General features: G+C 41.0%; 1 protein-coding gene across 8 annotated transcripts in view; it reads right to left on the bottom strand.

Annotated features, from left to right (window-relative positions):
* LOC307037543 (NLR family CARD domain-containing protein 3-like) overlaps positions 1-21,547 on the bottom strand; it is a 50,749-nt gene that overhangs the window by 20,721 nt on the left and 8,481 nt on the right. For 2 of the 8 annotated variants that reach the window (XM_079678530.1, XM_079678527.1), the window contains exons 1-4: positions 12,961-13,303; positions 11,519-11,621; positions 11,319-11,432; positions 731-850 (exon numbers count right to left, since the gene is read on the bottom strand). In XM_079678530.1, coding sequence (XP_079534656.1) covers positions 731-850; positions 11,319-11,432; positions 11,519-11,607 — 323 coding nt within the window. In that variant the 5' untranslated portion in view covers positions 11,608-11,621; positions 12,961-13,303. Of the gene's footprint in view, positions 1-14; positions 135-730; positions 851-11,318; positions 11,453-11,518; positions 11,622-12,960; positions 13,306-21,547 lie in introns of those variants that run through there. The other 6 variants (XM_079678525.1, XM_079678523.1, XM_079678526.1 and 3 more) reach the window with 6 other exon arrangements.

Here is a 21,547-nt window from a genome sequence, read left to right on the forward strand (position 1 = left end):
CTTTACATTCTCACCTTCCCTCTGCAGGACGTCCAGATTTAAAGGCAACAGGATGATCCATAGACCAGCCACTCTTCATGGACTCACAGCTGGATCCAGGTCCAGGTCCAGGTCCAGGTTTCTTCTGCTGCTTCCTGATACAAACAAGTCAAAGTGAACACAGTTAGCAGATTCTCTCTGGTTCCAGTTCATGGATCACTTTGCTCTTTCTTTAGCTTCACATCAGTTTCAGATGTCCAGTTCTTCTTTTGTCCCACTAGAGGACATCTGACTTCTGACATTCACACTGTCTCTGCTCCGCTCTGCTTCCTGCAGGTTTTCTCTGTGCATACATACGGCAGTGTGGAACTGTTTACCTTAGGGATCATGTCTTATGACAGGTATCTTGCTATCTGTCATCCCCTGCAATATAACACACGTATGACTTCTCACAGGGTTGCGTTCCTCACGGTGTTTGTGTGGTTGTACAGTGTTCTGGCGAGTGTGGTCATGATGTCTCTGAGCGTCCCTTTGCAGCTGTGTGGGAACATCATTAACAAAGTGTACTGTGATAACTACTCCATTGTTAAGCTGGCCTGCTCTGACACTACAGTCATCAATGTGTGTGGACTGGTTTACATATTCACTGTGATAGTAGCTCTTATAATACTGATCGTGTACTCGTACATGAGGATCCTCAGAGTGTGTTTCTCTGGCTGTAAGCAGAGGAATAAGGAATCTATATTCTCACCCTCCAGCTCCAGCCGGTCCAGATTTAAAGGCAACAGGATGATCCATAGATCCGTCACTCTTCATGGACACACAGCTGGATCCAGGTCCAGATCCAGATCCAGGTTTCTTCCGCTGCTTCCTGATACAAACAAGTCAAAGTGAACACAGTTAGCAGATTCTCTCTGGTTCCAGTTCATGGATCACTTTGCTCTTTCTTTAGCTTCACGTCAGTTGCAGATGTCCAGTTCTTCTTTATTGTCCCACTAGAGGAAATCTGACTTCTAGCAAAGCCAAAATAACAACAGTAAACAACAACAACACAACAATCAAAGAAACATCTATTTTTGAACTGCTACCAAGTACTACCCAGTACTTTTACTGTCTTTTTTCTGGCTAATACTCTCAAATTCCACTCCTGAGAACAAAATCATGCCACTTCTGCTATATTTGATGAGATAAAATGATTTTATGCCATAGTTTCTCAGTGAAAGTAGTACTGCTGGACAGAGTACTACTTGGACTTTTTTATTTTTTATTTAACCTTTATTTAACCAGATAAAAACATTGAGATAGAATCTCATTTGCAATGCTGACCTGGCCAAGAAGGCAGCACCGTTACACATAACACAAACATATAAAATACAGAGAACACAACTAAGAAAACAAAAGACGAAAAAGCAGTCCCTACATTAGCCTCATCCACACCGCAGGACTTTCCCTGGTACTTCGGTTCTTTAGTTCCGTTAGTACCAATAATGTCGCATTCACACGGCCGGGACTACTCGGTGCCGGGAACTCTTTGGCCATTTTCAGTCCCTGCTAGAGAGGTGGTATGAACCTGGTAATAAAAGAGTGACAATTTATATTCTATTTCTATTGGCTGGGCAAATTGCAAACCACGCCCCATTAGACTCTGAATTTTTTTTTTGTTTGGCAGCCATTTTTTTCCTCGCTACAAAACCAAATCCACACCTGAGCGAGCAGTTATGACCACACGTACTACAACACCGGATCGGTGGAATGATGAGGAAGTGTCGGCGCTTCTGGCAATTTAGCTTTTTAACCACCTTCGATTCCGAACCAGCATTGCACTTACAGCATCCGACGAGTGGGTCAAATCCCTAGTTGGCTGCAATAACCCAGTTACAAAGCTGTATAACATGAGCACAAAGACAACAAGCTCAGCGAACTCCATCATGTCTGAGGTTGGAAAGTAAACAAACGCCTCATGTACAGCGGGTGGGCTTTATACCCCCTCCCCCGTGTTGTTCTTCTTCTCTCGTTTTTTTTTGTACTCGCCGTGAAGTGGTTTTGCGGCTTTCCAGTAAACCCAGAGAAGAAGAAGACGAAGTGACGTCAGCGTAATCTTGCCTCAGGGAAAGTACTGCGGTGTGAATGCGATTGGCACTAGCCCCCTGGCGGATTCAGTGCCGTGGTACTTTAGTGCCGGCACTAAAGTACGGCAAGTCCTGCGGTGTGAAAGCGGCTATTGAGCATTAGGACAGTAAGAAAGTACTACTTATTACTGCAAGAGCAGCTGGTGGTAAGGACTTCAGACAACTTCAATTTAAAACATGCTTTTGAGACAAGTGCCGTCAGTTACTTTTGAACTCAGTACTACTTGGACTACTTCCACAGGTACAATCAAGTACTTTTATCGTGTACTTTTAGAGTAATTACCTGTCAAACTCCCCTCCTGACTACAATCATTTAAGTTTTCTGCCATCTTTGATGAGAGATAAAATGATTTTATGCCATAGGTTCTCAGTGAAAGTAGTACTGTTGGACTCAGTACTACTTGGACTACTACCACAAGTACAATCAAGTACTTTTATCGTGTACTTATTGAGTAATACTCTGTCAAACTCCCCTCCAGTGTACAATAATGAATGTATTCTGATCTGGTACAGGGACAACCACTTGGAGCTTAATGCTCTCAAGACAGTGGAGACTGTTCTGGACTTTAGAAAGAACGCAGCCCCATCACTCTGTGTGACTCCCCAGTCACTGCTGTGAAGTCTTTCCACTTCCTGGGCACCATCATCGCCCAGGAACGCAAGTGGGAGCAGAACATCAGCTCCCTCATCCAAAAAGCCCAGCAGAGGATGTTCTTCCTGAGGCAGCTGAAGAAATTCAAACTGCCATAGACGATGATGGTGAACTTCTACACCTCCATCATGGAGTCCATCCTCTCCTCCTCCATCATGGAGTCCATCCTCTCCTCCTCCATCATGGAGTCCATCCTCTCCTCCTCCATCACCATCTGGCGAGTCATCCGCTCTGCAGAGAGGGTGTCTGCCATCCCTCCATGACCTGCACGCCTCCAGGACCCTGAGGCGGGAAGATAGTGGCCGACCCCTCCCACCCTGGACACAAACTGTTCGCCCCCCTCCCCTCTGGCAGGAGGCTGCGCTCCATCAGGACCAGAACCTCTCTCCATCAGGACCAGAACCTCTCTCCATCAGGACCAGAACCTCTCTCCATCAGGACCAGATCCTCTCTCCATCAGGACCAGAACCTCTCTCCACCAGAACCTCTCTCCATCAGGACCAGATACTCTCTCCATCAGGACCAGAACCTCTCTCCACCAGAACCTCTCTCCATCAGGACCAGATCCTCTCTCCATCAGGACCAGAACCTCTCTCCATCAGGACCTCTCTCCATCAGGACCAGATCCTCTCTCCATCAGGACCAGAACCTCTCTCCATCAGGACCTCTCTCCATCAGGACCAGATCCTCTCTCCATCAGGACCAGAACCTCTCTCCATCAGGACCAGATACTCTCTCCATCAGGACCAGAACCTCTCTCCATCAGGACCAGATCCTCTCTCCATCAGGACCAGAACCTCTCTACATCAGGACCAACACCTCTCTCCATCAGAACCAGAACCTCTCTCCATCAGGACCTCTCTCCATCAGGACCAAAACCTCTCTCCATCAGGACCAGATCCTCTCTCCATCAGGACCAGAACCTCTCTACATCAGGACCAGAACCTCTCTCCATCAGGACCAGAACCTCTCTCCATCAGGACCAAAACCTCTCTCCATCAGGACCTCTCTCCATCAGAACCAGAACCTCTCTCCATCAGGACCTCTCTCCATCAGGACCAGACCCTCTCTCCATCAGGACCAGAACCTCTCTACATCAGGACCAGAACCTCTCTCCATCAGGACCAGAACCTCTCTCCATCAGGACCAAAACCTCTCTCCATCAGGACCTCTCTCCATCAGGACCAGATCCTCTCTCCATCAGGACCAGAACCTCTCTCCATCAGGACCAGATCCTCTCTCCATCAGGACCAGAACCTCTCTCCATCAGGATCAGAACCTCTCTCCATCAGGACCTCTCTCCATCAGGACCAGATCCTCTCTCCATCAGGACCAGAACCTCTCTCCATCAGGACCTCTCTCCATCAGGACCAGATCCTCTCTCCATCAGGACCAGAACCTCTCTCCATCAGGACCAAAACCTCTCTCCATCAGGACCAGAACCTCTCTCCATCAGGACCAGAACCTATCTCCATCAGGACCTCTCTCCATCAGGACCAGAACCTCTCTCCATCAGGACCAGAGCCTCTCTCCATCAGGACCAGGACCTCTCTCCATCAGAACCTCTCTCCATCAGGACCAGAACCCTCTCTCCATCAGGACCAGAACCTCTCTCCATCAAGACCAGGACCTCTCTCCATCAGAACCTCTCTCCATCAGGACCTCTCTCCATTAGGACCAGAACCTCTCTCCATCAGGACCAGAACCTCTCTCCATCAGGACCTCTCTCCATTAGGACCAGAACCTCTCTCCATCAGGACCAGAACCTCTCTCCATCAGGACCTCTCTCCATCATGACCAGAACCTCTCTCCATCAGGACAAAAACCTCTCTCCATCAGGACCTCTCTCCATCAGAACCTCTCTCCATCAGAACCAGAAACTCTCTCCATCTGGACCAGAACCTCTCTCCATCAGAACCAGAACCTCTCTCCACCAGGACCTCTCTCCATCAGGACCAGAACCTCTCTCCATCTGGACCAGAACCTCTCTCCATCAGAACCTCTCTCCATCAGGACCAGAACCTCTCTCCATCAGGACCAGAACCTCTCTCCATCAGAACCTCTCTCCATCAGGACCAGAACCTTTCTCCATCAGGACCAGATCCCTCTCTCCATCAGGAACAGAACCTCTCTCCATCAGAACCTCTCTCCATCAGAACCTCTCTCCATCAGGACCTCTCTCCATCAGGACCAAAACCTCTCTCCATCAGAACCAGAACCTCTCTCCATCAGGACCAAAACCTCTCTCCATCAGGACCAGAACCTCTCTCCATCTGGACCAGAACCTCTCTCCATCAGAACCTCTCTCCATCAGGACCAGAACCTCTCTCCATCAGGACCAGAACCTCTCTCCATCAGAACCTCTCTCCATCAGGACCAGATCCCTCTCTCCATCAGGACCAGAACCTCTCTCCATCAGAACCTCTCTCCATCAGAACCTCTCTCCATCAGGACCTCTCTCCATCAGGACCAGAACCTCTCTCCATCAGAACCTCTCTCCATCAGGACCTCTCTCCATCAGGACCAGAACCTCTCTCCATCAGAACCTCTCTCCATCAGGACCTCTCTCCATCAGGACCTCTCTCCATCAGGACCAGAACCTCTCTCCATCAGGACCAGAACCTCTCTCCATCAGGACCAGATCCTCTCTCCATCAGGACCAGAACCTCTCTCCATCAGGACCAGTCAACGTCTTCAGCCTCCAGCACACTTTCCCTGTACAAGGCTCATTCCCCATGATCAAAAAACGATCCCTGTATAGTCTGAGTACCAATGACCTCATATTATGTCTCTCATTAAAGTTACATCACCCATTATAACAATAGTCTTTACTTTATTCTCTTGTCTCTTCTCTTCACTGAATCACAATAGTCCTGTCTTTAACTAAATGTAAAGTCCTTCTACTGCACCTTTTGAAGACTCCAAAACAGGCATGTGTACTGTATGTGTTTGGAGAAATGACACAACAAATGGCCCAGATGTGTACTATAGAAACTTGAAATCTTGTAGTGCAGGACAAAATACTAATTGGCTTAGCCTTCCAGGTTATATAGGCTTTGTTTTGCAATATTTATTCAAAGGTCACTTCTTATTTAAAAAATAAAATGTCTGAGGAAAAATACAAGCAATCATAATACTGCCTTCATCAGGAGTCATTGAAGCCCAGTACGAATTGATCCTCCTAACAAAAGCATTTCATCTGTATTAATACAGTTGACACGTGTTTTCAGAATGAAATGAAGGGATTATCTGTAATGAGCATTACAAAATAAATCTTCATTCTGCTCTGTTTTATATAAAAAGTGTTCAGAAAGATGAAATCAATGATATATAAAGATCTTAAAATCAACATTATTATTAACTTCAACTAAAGTACATTTTAATAGCGTGCACAAATGTGTTAATTGCCATGCACCTGATGTTTGATACTGTTTACGTTCAATTTCAGCTATTTTGAGCAAAAATCTTATATTGACAAAATAATTTTTCTATGATTTGCTTTGATTTATTTTTTTGGAGAAATCATTGAAAAGGTACAAATTGAAAAATGTTGTATTTCAATTTTAAATGTTTGCACACAACATTATTTACTTTTGAACCGATGTTGACTTTTCTATTTTTCTATTTGCTCGATGCCTTGGAAATATATCCAGCCTGTAGTTCAACATGCACATTTTCTATACAAGTATGTAAGAATAACATGAACAAGTTAATTTCCTCTCTCTCCTCTTTTAATAACACAATCAAAAAATCTTTAATTTCCCCATGACCTTCACTCCCAAAAATAATGTTGTTATGGTTTGCATTTTATACTTGTATCCAGTTTGGAGAGATATGTTTGGGGGAAAAAGCTCCTTTAATGGCATAATGGGTGAATCTGTATATCCTGCTAAGTCAGTAATATTTTAGTTACATTTATTTTATACATCTAAGGAAAAAGCAAACTCAATAGTGGACCAACAATTTGATTATATCATGTATTCTTAAACCTCCTGTTAAGCTGAAATTAACTTTAAACCCTTTATTCTTTGGGGTCATTTGACCCCAGCATTTTGAGCCTCAAGAAAATGTATCTTATTCAAAATGTATATTTCAGGTTGTTCATTCGAATACAACATTAAGCCCATGCCCCGCCCTCGCTGCTAAGTGTCACTACCCGATCTGCAGCCCTGCCCTATCTGCAGTACGCATGTGCGAGATGGTCCGCAAATACATACGGCAACCCAAGTAGGACACTTGACACAGTGGCTTTTGGCAAAGCTCAAAAAGAAAACTCGAGAGGGATGAGTTATTGTTATTACAACGTGACTTCACTTTTACTTAACAACTCTTTTCATTGGGTTATTTTATTTGGGGTTCAGTTCATTGTCAGAATAAGTGAGAAATGGATTTAACTTCTGTTAGACAGCTATCATGCTGAATAAATATTTACTGTGAATGTATGCAAAAATGTGTGTCATATAGCTGTCTAACAGAAGTTAAATCCATTTCTCACTTATTCTGACCGCTACCAAACTTCTTTGGCGCCCGACCTGTTGACATGTTGAGGTTTTACATTCACCAACTCCTGAGTTTCAACCACTCCAACGCTCCAACCTGCACCTCAGTCATTAAACAACTTGGACTTCTTCGTCGGCATTGCTATATCCACCGAAGCCAAAGAAGAGGACAAACTGTATATTCCCTGCACGGAGATGCAGAAGTTCCATCCTTCCACTCTGTCTGCCGTCGTGTTGCACATCTGACGCGTCATCAGAGCCCGGTCATGGCGGGATCAAATCTCACCAGAAACATCGCGAGACTGCTAAATGAATACACGGAGAGCATCGCGAGACCGCCACACACGAGTGAAGTCTGGAAAACGTGGAGTGGCCTACTCCGGCCCCTACAGAGACTCACCACATCTTCCAAAGCCAAAACAGAACTTCTGAATACACAATCCCTCAGTAATAAAGCATCCTTCATTCAAGACCACATCATTGATGAGAAAATGGACTTCATGTGCCTCACGGAAACCTGGCATCAGCCAGAGGTTTACTCCACCCTCAATGAAGCATGCCCTCCTGGCTACAGCTACTTGGAGAAAGCCCGCAGCACTGGTCGTGGTGGAGGCCTAGCTGTCATCTACCGAAAGGAATTGGAACTGTCACTCCTGCCCCTGCCTGTATTGTCCTCTTTTGAATGCCTTGCATTTAAATGTAAACCCCGCTTCGCAATGACAATACTTCTGATCTACCGGCCACCCAAACCCAACTCAGCTTTCATCCCAGAGATACAAGACCGTCTCACTACGCTATGCACAACCTCTGCCAATGTTATCATACTTGGAGATATTAATATTCACGTCGAGTCCCCTTCCTGCTACTCTGCCACTGAGTTTCTGCTACTTCTCACACAGCATGTTAATGTCCCCACACACGCCAAGGGCCACATGCTCGATCTGGTCATCATAAACTCCGCCCCCATCAGCAATCTGCTAGTGTATGACCTGGGGGTGTCTGACCACAAGACCATCTCTATGGAGCGGTTTTTCCAGTCCCCACTCAGCATGCCCAAACGCCAAATCCACTTCAGGAACCTGAGGAACATCAACCCGGACACCATGACCCTGGACCTCCAGCATCTCTCTTCAGTCAACTTCTCATCAGTAAATGAGTCAGTGGCATATTACAACCAGTCCCTTAACAGTCTCCTTGATCTGCACGCCCCCCTCAAAACCAGGATGGTCACCTTCTCACGCTCAGCCCCTTGGTACACCGGCGAGCTGCGGAGAATGAAGACAGCTGGGCGTGTCCTTGAGCGGCGGCTCAAGGCCTCAGGACTCACTGTTCACCGGTTAGCCTATCGTGAACACCAGAAGGCCTGCGCACAGTCCCTCAGAGATGCACGGTCCCAGTACTACTCCTCCATCATCAACAACAGTACTGGAAACTGCAAGCAACTCTTCTCCACCAGGAGGTGGTTTACCTCCTCAAACCCCAAAGTCCTCTACACTCCGACTCCACTGAGAAGCAGTGTAGCAACTTTGCTGCCTTCTTCATGAACAAAGTTGATACCATCCGCTCCATCCTCTCTAGCCAATCTGCACCTCCAGTTACAACTGCTGACCCACAGCCTGGGACAACCCAGCCTCTTCGCTGTTTCACGGACATCTCTCAGCGAGAGGTTGAGGGCATCGTTAGGAGGATGAAGCCCTCCACCTGTGTCCTGGACCCCCTTCCGTCAGCTCTGGTGAAATCTTACATCTTTACAATGAGCCCCATGATCACTAAGATCGTAAACCTCTCTCTCCAGGCTGGCCATGTCCACTCTGCCCTAAAAACCGCTGTCATCAAACCTCGCCTCAAAAAACCCTCCCTTGACCCAGGATTCCTGGCCAACTACAGACCCATTTCCAACCTTCCTTTTCTATCAAAGGTGCTGGAAAAACGAGTTGCTGCTCAGCTCCAGGACCACCTAAACTCCAACAACCTATTTGAGAAGTTCCAGTCTGGTTTCCGCTCAGGCCACAGCACAGAAACTGCCCAGGTCACCAACGACCCTGGTCAGAGTCACCAACGACCTGCTGATGACGGCTGATGCTGGCTCTGCCTCTCTCCTCATCCTCCTCGATCTCACTGAAGCTTTTGACACCATCGATCTCGGCATCCTCCTCCATCGTCTGCACTCCACCATCGGACTCTCTGACTCTCCCCTTGACTGGTTCAGAGCATACCTCACCAGGAGAGCAGAGTACGTCTCCTTGGGCGAGGCACAGTCGGGTACCTATGACGTCATCTGTGGTGTCCCTCAAGGATCAGTTTTCGGCTCCACCCTTTTCACACTTTACATGCTCCCCCTTGGCTCTATCATCAGCCGACATGGAGTATCATTCCAGTGTTACGCTGATGACACCCAACTGTACCTCAGGATCAACCCTACCTCCTCTGCAGCCCTGCCTTCACCTCCTCTGCAGCCCTGCCTTCACCTCCTCTGCAGCCCTGCCTTCACCCACACTCACTGCCTGCCTGGAGGAGATACAGGCGTGGATGAAGCAAAACTTCCTGAAACTCAACAGCTCCAAGACCGAAGCCATTATAGCTGGCACCCCACACCAGGTTCGGTCATCCACCATCACCACCATCACCGGCCAGGACATTACGCTCTCCTCAACAGTCACCGACCTGGGTGTGAAAATGAACGCCCATCTGATCTTTGAGGCCCACATTAAACAACTGTGCAAGAACTCCTGTTATCACCTCAGGAACATCGCCAAACTCCGCCCCACACTCACTCTGTCTGACGCCAAAAAGCTAGTCCATTCCTTTGTCTCCTCCAGGCTGGACTATTGCAATGCACTCCTCATCGGGATCCCTAGGGTTAGGGTTAGCATCCAGAGGCTCCAATACATCCAGAACAGCGCTGCTAGGATCCTGATGAGGGTGCGCAAATATGATCACATCACCCCCCATCCTTAAAGCACTACACTGGCTCCCCGTGGAGCTGAGGATCGAATTCAACGTCTCCGTCCTCACCCACCAGTGCATCCATGGAACTGCCCCTCCCTACCCCAAGGAACTCCTCAACCCCCTTACCTCCTTGCGGACCACCCGCTCCAGCAAATCCAACATCCTCAAACCCCCCAGGTCCAAGCTCCGTACTCTGGGAGACCGGACCTTCTGCTCGGCTTCTCCCAGTCTGTGGAACGCTCTCCCCGACCACATGAGAGCACCACAGACCGTGGAGGCTTTTTAAAAAGGCCTCAAACCCCATCTGTTCAATAGAGCCTTTTCCGAGACCTCTTATTTATTACCAACCTTTTATTTTATTTTATTTTTATTGTTTATTTTTTATTGCTTTTTATTAATTATACCGTGTTGTGTAATGTTAAAAACATTACACACTGTTTATGCTCACTGCTTGTAGCATTTCGGGATTTGAAGTCAAATATGAAGTGCTTTATAAATGAAACCCATTATTATTATCTCCAAAAGATGTATTTCTGTGGGGTTGGATATGGTCCTAAATGTGAGCAGAGTGTGTGTGAGGTGACATGTACCTTTTGTGCAGATTAATAATAATAATAATAATCCTTATATTTATTATAGCGCTTTTTCAATGACTCTCAAAGCGCTTTACAAATACACATTACACATACGCAATAAAACATTAAGCATGTTTATTGCACTAGGAATAATGTAAATGTATTTCACTTTGCCCTCTGACCTCACAGAGAGGAGGGTCTGGTCTCTCTAACATCAGTTTTGCCTTCCTTCAGAACGGACCAGAAAACATGTCCTCCCTAACAATGTGACCCAGTCTCTTTCTGTTTTGGACCTTCAGGCTGTCCTAACAGGATCCGAGTGAAAAGGTTCAAACTGACACAATAAAAGATTTATAAAACAGGGGCATTCATATACAGTCACCATCAGAGAGTCTGCCTTCTCAGGTAATACTAACAGACTTAAAGTTTAAACAGCTAAAGAGCGAACAGAACAATGTTCCATCGTCCGGGAGAAGGAAACTCTGAACTCCTCAAAAAGAAGCTCATCAATTACATTTTAATTTTAAATTCTCACCCTCCAGCTCCAGCCTGTCCAGCTTTAAAGGCAACAGGATGATCCATAGATCCGTCACTTTTCATGGACACACAGCTGGATCCAGGTCCAGCAGAGTCTGGTGTTTCCTCTGGGCTTGAACACAACAGACAGAGCTTTGGGTGAATAATGAGTGCTGAGCTGTGACATGAAGAAGAGTCATGGACAGGTGGAGATCTCACCTCTGAGCTTTGGTCTGGCTGTCATGTTCCCCACACAGAGAGCGTTTAGAGGGGGGGGCTCCCTCCTCTCGGTCCTCACACTGATCCATAGCTGAGCCTCTACCTTCACACAAACACAACAACATGGTTATTCATTACAATAAGCGTTACAACACATTAAGAGTCACTTCTATGTATATCCACAGGTAATGTACAACCCTGCCCCTCTCAAAATAAAGTTCCCTCACAAATAAACTGCATTTTCAATGTTCCAACAAAACTCCTTAGAATCAGCATATAGAAACATAAACTAATCCTGTCCACTCAGTGTAAGAGGTGATGTAGTTCTACTAGCTGTGTCCACCAGATGGTGCTCTCTGTATATAGTCTGGGGGGGGGGGGGGGGGGGGGGGTGCTCCTTGTGAAAGGCAAGGAGGTGTGTCCACAATGAGCACTTAGCACAATCATTTCTTTATATTTTACTACACATGACAATAAAGTTGAGCTTGGACTATGATTCTTGGATAATACTTATCCATCATGCGTTTATCTTGTATGTGTTTTATTTTATAGTCGTTGTGGTAACGTTATATTTTGTGTTATCATGTTAATGTTAGTTTGACATCTGTCCTTTAATGAGGGTTGTGAAATAAAGATGTTGGTACAGAGTTTTGGCTGCTTTTAGGTAAAAATTAATAGTGCCTTGCACATTGATAATATAATATATTTATCATACAGTGCAACAATAATAACTGAGAGGATGAAAGTAGAATATGCTTATATCATGTAACTTTAATTTTTTTACATGATTGTTGATTTAAAGTTTGTGTTGCTGCAGATCTCAGCCTGGCTAAAGTTTTGGAGGTAAACGCCTCTCCGATCCAGGAGAAGGAGGACCGGTGGATTCAGGTGCAGCCAAAAGCAGGATTGATCTGATCCTGATGCACATACAGCTCAAGACTGCATCCCTCTCACTGTGTTTCTAATCTTTTATATCCTTTCTTAGGTTATTTACATCAGTTTGAGTTCCATTTCATTATGGAGCCTGACGGTATCAGGGTCACAGGAACGGTTCCTATTACAGTCATACAGATCAGATTCAATAGGTGTGCTGTTGGCCAGTGTGTGACATCACCCAAATACCTTCCACAGGTAGCATGGTCTCACACTGATGCTTATTGACTCTCCTACTCTGACAGAATATCAAATATTAAACATGTATTTCTGAGACATCTTACTTTATGATATTGAAGTCGTTTTTATGAGCTATGTCATCTGAACTAGTCTAACTCTAAAGTCATCTGAACTATACTAACTCTAAAGTAATTTAGTCAAACTAAACAATTGTTATATCCTCTGAGTTTTGTTCCAGCGATGCAGTGAACACAACACATGAGTACAGCAGCACCTCTACTGTTCTCAGTTTAACGCTCTGACACACACATGATGAAAGCTGTTCTCACCTTCTGAAGCTGAAGAGAATCTGCTGATGAGTGACGTGGAATGAATCAGCAGCTCCAAGCAGAGACAGAACTAACATGTAACTCCCAGCAGGAGGTCTCCACAGCTCTGTTGATTCACATACAGTCTAACTCTGTGTGTTCATCTCCAGCTGAAAAATGAATAGCTCCTCTGAACTCTGGAGCCAACGAAATGGAGCACCTCAGGTCAAACATTAACACACTTTATTAAACATAATCAGACAGCACAGTGGGAGTGGGCGAGGTTAATATTTGAACAACTATCAGAAAGGGAGTTGGCGCTTGGTAAACCAACGCCCTGACTCAATGTTAGGGTTCTACGAGTTGTACACGTACACACCGCATAAGTTAACGTTGGAACAGGCGACTGCGAAGTGGACGTCCCCGCACTTAAGTAAAGTCATCTGAACTAGTCTAACCCTAAAGTCATCTGAACTAGTCTAACCCTAAAGTCATCTGAACTAGTCTAACCCTAAAGTCATCTGTACTAGTCTAACTCTAAAGTCATCTGAACTATCCTAACTCTAAAGTCATCTGAACTAGTCTAACTCTAAAGTCATCTGAACTATACTAACTCTAAAGTCATCTGAACTAGTCTAACTCTAAAGTCATCTGAACTATACTAACTCTAAAGTCATCTGAACTATACTAACTCTAAAGTCATCTGAACTAGTCTAACTCTAAAGTCATCTGAACTATACTAACTCTAAAGTCATCTGAACTAGTCTAACTCTAAAGCCATCTGAACTATACTAACTCTAAAGTCATCTGAACTAGTCTAACTCTAAAGTCATCTGAACTAGTCTAACTCTAAAGTCATCTGAACTATACTAACTCTAAAGTCATCTGAACTAGTCTAACTCTAAAGTCATCTGAACTAGTCTAACTCTAAAGTCATCTGAACTATACTAACTCTAAAGTCATCTGAACTAGTCTAACTCTAAAGTCATCTGAACTATCCTAACTCTAAAGTCATCTGAACTATACTAACCCTAAAGTCATCTGAACTATCCTAACTCTAAAGTCATCTGAACTATACTAACTCTAAAGTCATCTGAACTATACTAACTCTAAAGCCATCTGAACTATACTAACTCTAAAGTAATCTGAACTAGTCTAACTCTAAAGTCATCTGAACTAGTCTAACTCTAAAGTCATCTGAACTAGTCTAACTCTAAAGTCATCTGAACTATACTAACTCTAAAGTCATCTGAACTAGTCTAACTCTAAAGTCATCTGAACTAGTCTAACTCTAAAGTCATCTGAACTATACTAACTCTAAAGCCATCTGAACTATACTAACTCTAAAGTCATCTGAACTAGTTTAACTCTAAAGTCATCTGAACTAGTCTAACTCTAAAGTCATCTGAACTAGTCTAACTCTAAAGCCATCTGAACTATACTAACTCTAAAGTAATCTGAACTAGTCTAACTCTAAAGTCATCTGAACTAGTCTAACTCTAAAGTCATCTGAACTAGTCTAACTCTAAAGTCATCTGAACTATACTAACTCTAAAGTCATCTGAACTAGTCTAACTCTAAAGTCATCTGAACTAGTCTAACTCTAAAGTCATCTGAACTAGTCTAACTCTAAAGTCATCTGAACTATACTAACTCTAAAGCCATCTGAACTATACTAACTCTAAAGTCATCTGAACTAGTTTAACTCTAAAGTCATCTGAACTATACTAACTCTAAAGTCATCTGAACTATACTAACTCTAAAGTCATCTGAACTAGTTTAACTCTAAAGTCATCTGAACTAGTCTAACTCTAAAGCCATCTGAACTAGTCTAACCCTAAAGTCATCTGAACTAGTCTAACTCTAAAGTCATCTGAACTATACTAACTCTAAAGCCATCTGAACTATACTAACTCTAAAGTCATCTGAACTAGTCTAACTCTAAAGTCATCTGAACTATACTAACTCTAAAGTCATCTGAACTAGTTTAACTCTAAAGTCATCTGAACTAGTCTAACTCTAAAGTCATCTGAACTAGTCTAACTCTAAAGTCATCTGAACTAGTCTAACTCTAAAGTCATCTGAACTATTCTAACTCTAAAGTCATCTGAACTATACTAACTCTAAAGTCATCTGAACTAGTCTAACTCTAAAGTCATCTGAACTAGTTTAACTCTAAAGTCATCTGAACTATACTAACTCTAAAGTCATCTGAACTAGTCTAACTCTAAAGTCATCTGAACTATACTAACTCTAAAGTCATCTGAACTATACTAACTCTAAAGTCATCTGAACTAGTCTACCTCTAAAGTCATCTGAACTAGTCTAACTCTAAAGTCATCTGAACTAGTCTAACTCTAAAGTCATCTGAACTAGTCTAACTCTAAAGTCATCTGAACTATACTAACTCTAAAGTCATCTGAACTATACTAACTCTAAAGTCATCTGAACTATACTAACTCTAAAGTCATCTGAACTAGTCTAACTCTAAAGTCATCTGAACTAGTCTAACTCTAAAGTCATCTGAACTAGTTTAACTCTAAAGTCATCTGAACTATACTAACTCTAAAGTCATCTGAACTAGTCTAACTCTAAAGTCATCTGAACTATACTAACTCTAAAGTCATCTGAACTAGTCTAACTCTAAAGTCATCTGAACTATACTAACTCTAAAGTCATCTGAACTATACTAACTCTAAAGTCATCTGAACTAGTCTAACTCTAAAGTCATCTGAACTATACTAACTCTAAAGTCATCTGAACTATACTAACTCTAAAGTCATCTGAACTATACTAACTCTAAAGTTATCTGAACTAGTCTAACTCTAAAGTCATCTGAACTATACTAACTCTAAAGTCATCTGAACTATACTAACTCTAAAGTCATCTGAACTAGTCTAACTCTAAAGTCATCTGAACTATACTAACTCTAAAGTCATCTGAACTATACTAACTCCAAAGTCATCTGAACTAGTTTAACTCTAAAGTCATCTGAACTAGTCTAACTCTAAAGTCATCTGAACTAGTCTAACTCTAAAGTCATCTGAACTAGTCTAACTCTAAAGCCATCTGAACTATACTAACTCTAAAGCCATCTGAACTAGTCTAACTCTAAAGTCATCTGAACTAGTCTAACTCTAAAGTCATCTGAACTATACTAACTCTAAAGTCATCTGAACTATACTAACTCTAAAGTCATCTGAACTATACTAACTCTAAAGTCATCTGAACTAGTCTAACTCTAAAGTCATCTGAACTATACTAACTCTAAAGTCATCTGAACTAGTCTAACTCTAAAGTCATCTGAACTAGTCTAACTCTAAAGTCATCTGAACTATACTAACTCTAAAGTCATCTGAACTATACTAACTCTAAAGTCATCTGAACTAGTTTAACTCTAAAGTCATCTGAACTAGTTTAACTCTAAAGTCATCTGAACTATTCTAACTCTAAAGTCATCTGAACTATACTAACTCTAAAGTCATCTGAACTAGTCTAACTCTAAAGTCATCTGAACTATACTAACTCTAAAGTCATCTGAACTAGTCTAACTCTAAAGTCATCTGAACTATACTAACTCTAAAGTCATCTGAACTAGTCTAACTCTAAAGCCATCTGAACTATACTAACTCTAAAGTCATCTGAACTAGTCTAACTCTAAAGTCATCTGAACTAGTCTAACTCTAAAGTCATCTGAACTAGTCTAACTCTAAAGTCATCTGAACTATACTAACTCTAAAGTCATCTGAACTAGTCTAACTCTAAAGTCATCTGAACTATACTAACCCTAAAGTTATCTGAACTAGTCTAACTCTAAAGTCATCTGAACTATACTAACTCTAAAGTCATCTGAACTATACTAACTCTAAAGTCATCTGAACTAGTTTAACTCTAAAGTCATCTGAACTATACTAACTCTAAAGTCATCTGAACTAGTCTAACTCTAAAGTCATCTGAACTATACTAACTCTAAAGTCATCTGAACTAGTCTAACTCTAAAGTCATCTGAACTAGTCTAACTCTAAAGTCATCTGAACTAGTCTAACTCTAAAGTCATCTGAACTATACTAACTCTAAAGTCATCTGAACTATACTAACTCTAAAGTCATCTGAACTAGTCTAACTCTAAAGTCATCTGAACTATACTAACCCTAAAGTTATCTGAACTAGTCTAACTCTAAAGTCATCTGAACTATACTAACTCTAAAGTCATCTGAACTATACTAACTCTAAAGTCATCTGAACTAGTCTAACTCTAAAGTCATCTGAACTATACTAACTCTAAAGTCATCTGAACTAGTCTAACTCTAAAGTCATCTGAACTAGTCTAACTCTAAAGTCATCTGAACTAGTCTAACTCTAAAGTCATCTGAACTATACTAACTCTAAAGTCATCTGAACTAGTCTAACTCTAAAGTCATCTGAACTAGTCTAACCCTAAAGTCATCTGAACTAGTCTAACTCTAAAGTCATCTGAACTATACTAACTCTAAAGTCATCTGAACTAGTCTAACTCTAAAGTCATCTGAACTAGTCTAACTCTAAAGTCATCTGAACTAGTCTAACTCTAAAGTCATCTGAACTATACTAACTCTAAAGTCATCTGAACTAGTCTAACTCTAAAGTCATCTGAACTATACTAACTCTAAAGTCATCTGAACTATACTAACTCTAAAGTCATCTGAACTAGTCTGACTCTAAAGTCATCTGAACTATACTAACCCTAAAGTTATCTGAACTAGTCTAACTCTAAAGTCATCTGAACTATACTAACTCTAAAGTCATCTGAACTATACTAACTCTAAAGTCATCTGAACTAGTCTAACTCTAAAGTCATCTGAACTATACTAACTCTAAAGTCATCTGAACTAGTCTAACTCTAAAGTCATCTGAACTAGTCTAACTCTAAAGTCATCTGAACTATACTAACTCTAAAGTCATCTGAACTAGTCTAACTCTAAAGTCATCTGAACTATACTAACTCTAAAGTCATCTGAACTAGTCTAACTCTAAAGTCATCTGAACTAGTCTAACTCTAAAGTCATCTGAACTAGTCTAACTCTAAAGTCATCTGAACTATACTAACTCTAAAGTCATCTGAACTATACTAACTCTAAAGTCATCTGAACTAGTCTAACTCTAAAGTCATCTGAACTAGTCTAACTCTAAAGTCATCTGAACTAGTCTAACTCTAAAGTCATCTGAACTATACTAACCCTAAAGTTATCTGAACTAGTCTAACTCTAAAGTCATCTGAACTATACTAACTCTAAAGTCATCTGAACTATACTAACTCTAAAGTCATCTGAACTAGTCTAACTCTAAAGTCATCTGAACTATACTAACTCTAAAGTCATCTGAACTATACTAACTCTAAAGTCATCTGAACTAGTTTAACTCTAAAGTCATCTGAACTATTCTAACTCTAAAGTAATCTGAACTATACTAACTCTAAAGTCATCTGAACTAGTCTAACTCTAAAGTCATCTGAACTATACTAACTCTAAAGTCATCTGAACTAGTCTAACTCTAAAGTCATCTGAACTAGTTTAACTCTAAAGTCATCTGAACTATACTAACTCTAAAGTCATCTGAACTATACTAACTCTAAAGTCATCTGAACTAGTCTAACTCTAAAGTCATCTGAACTATACTAACTCTAAAGTCATCTGAACTATACTAACTCCAAAGTCATCTGAACTAGTTTAACTCTAAAGTCATCTGAACTAGTCTAACTCTAAAGTCATCTGAACTAGTCTAACTCTAAAGTCATCTGAACTATACTAACTCTAAAGTCATCTGAACTAGTCTAACTCTAAAGCCATCTGAACTATACTAACTCTAAAGTCATCTGAACTAGTCTAACTCTAAAGTCATCTGAACTAGTCTAACTCTAAAGTCATCTGAACTATACTAACTCTAAAGTCATCTGAACTAGTCTAACTCTAAAGTCATCTGAACTAGTCTAACTCTAAAGTCATCTGAACTAGTCTAACTCTAAAGTCATCTGAACTAGTCTAACTCTAAAGTCATCTGAACTATACTAACTCTAAAGTCATCTGAACTAGTCTAACTCTAAAGTCATCTGAACTAGTCTAACTCTAAAGTCATCTGAACTAGTCTAACTCTAAAGTCATCTGAACTAGTCTAACTCTAAAGCCATCTGAACTATACTAACTCTAAAGCCATCTGAACTAGTCTAACTCTAAAGCCATCTGAACTATACTAACTCTAAAGTCATCTGAACTAGTCTAACTCTAAAGTCATCTGAACTAGTCTAACTCTAAAGTCATCTGAACTATACTAACTCTAAAGTCATCTGAACTAGTCTAACTCTAAAGTCATCTGAACTAGTCTAACTCTAAAGTCATCTGAACTAGTCTAACTCTAAAGTCATCTGAACTATACTAACTCTAAAGTCATCTGAACTAGTCTAACTCTAAAGTCATCTGAACTAGTCTAACTCTAAAGCCATCTGAACTATACTAACTCTAAAGTCATCTGAACTAGTCTAACTCTAAAGTCATCTGAACTATACTAACTCTAAAGTCATCTGAACTAGTCTAACTCTAAAGTCATCTGAACTAGTCTAACTCTAAAGTCATCTGAACTATACTAACTCTAAAGTCATCTGAACTAGTCTAACTCTAAAGTCATCTGAACTATACTAACTCTAAAGTCATCTGAACTAGTCTAACTCTAAAGTCATCTGAACTATACTAACTCTAAAGTCATCTGAACTAGTCTAACTCTAAAGTCATCTGAACTAGTCTAACTCTAAAGTCATCTGAACTAGTCTAACTCTAAAGCCATCTGAACTATACTAACTCTAAAGTCATCTGAACTAGTCTAACTCTAAAGTCATCTGAACTAGTCTAACTCTAAAGTCATCTGAACTATACTAACTCTAAAGTCATCTGAACTAGTCTAACTCTAAAGCCATCTGAACTATACTAACTCTAAAGTCATCTGAACTAGTCTAACTCTAAAGTCATCTGAACTAGTCTAACTATAAAGTCATCTGAACTAGTCTAACTCTAAAGTCATCTGAACTATACTAACTCTAAAGTCATCTGAACTAGTTTAACTCTAAAGTCATCTGAACTAGTTTAACTCTAAAGTCATCTGAACTAGTTTAACTCTAAAGTCATCTGAACTAGTCTAACTCTAAAGTCATCTGAACTAGTTTAACTCTAAAGTCATCTGAACTAGTCTAACTCTAAAGTCATCTGAACTATACTAACTCTAAAGTCATCTGAACTATACTAACTCTAAAGTCATCTGAACTAGTCTAACTCTAAAGTCATCTGAACTAGTCTAACTCTAAAGTCATCTGAACTATACTAACTCTAAAGTCATCTGAACTATACTAACTCTAAAGTCATCTGAACTAGTCTAACTCTAAAGTCATCTGAACTATACTAACTCTAAAGTCATCTGAACTATACTAACTCTAAAGTCATCTGAACTATACTAACTCTAAAGCCATCTGAACTAGTCTAACTCTAAAGTCATCTGAACTATACTAACTCTAAAGCCATCTGAACTATACTAACTCTAAAGTCATCTGAACTATACTAACTCTAAAGCCATCTGAACTATACTAACTCTAAAGTCATCTGAACTATACTAACTCTAAAGTCATCTGAACTATACTAACTCTAAAGTCATCTGAACTAGTCTAACTCTAAAGTCATCTGAACTAGTCTAACTCTAAAGTCATCTGAACTAGTCTAACTCTAAAGCCATCTGAACTATACTAACTCTAAAGTCATCTGAACTATACTAACTCTAAAGTCATCTGAACTAGTCTAACTCTAAAGTCATCTGAACTATACTAACTCTAAAGTCACCTGAACTATATTAACTCTAAAGTCATCTGAACTATACTAACTCTAAAGTCATCTGAACTAGTCTAACTCTAAAGTCATCTGAACTAGTCTAACTCTAAAGCCATCTGAACTATACTAACTCTAAAGTCATCTGAACTATACTAACTCTAAAGTCATCTGAACTAGTCTAACTCTAAAGTCATCTGAACTATACTAACTCTAAAGTCATCTGAACTAGTCTAACTCTAAAGTCATCTGAACTAGTCTAACTCTAAAGTCATCTGAACTAGTCTAACCCTAAAGTCATCTGAACTATACTAACTCTAAAGTCATCTGAACTATTCTAACTCTAAAGTCATCTGAACTAGTCTAACTCTAAAGTCATCTGAACTATACTAACTCTAAAGTCATCTGAACTAGTCTAACTCTAAAGTCATCTGAACTTGTCTAACTCTAAAGTCATCTGAACTAGTCTAACTCTAAAGTCATCTGAACTATACTAACTCTAAAGTCATCTGAACTATACTAACCCTAAAGTAATCTGAACTAGTCTAACTCTAAAGTCATCTGAACTATACTAACTCTAAAGTCATCTGAACTAGTCTAACTCTAAAGTCATCTGAACTATACTAACTCTAAAGTCATCTGAACTATACTAACCCTAAAGTCATCTGAACTAGTCTAACTCTAAAGTCATCTGAACTAGTCTAACTCTAAAGTCATCTGAACTATACTAACTCTAAAGTCATCTGAACTAGTCTAACTCTAAAGTCATC

Source organism: Notothenia rossii, assembly GCF_949606895.1.
Source record: "Notothenia rossii genome assembly, chromosome: 4".
In the NCBI taxonomy this organism is placed as follows: Eukaryota; Metazoa; Chordata; class Actinopteri; order Perciformes; family Nototheniidae; genus Notothenia; species Notothenia rossii.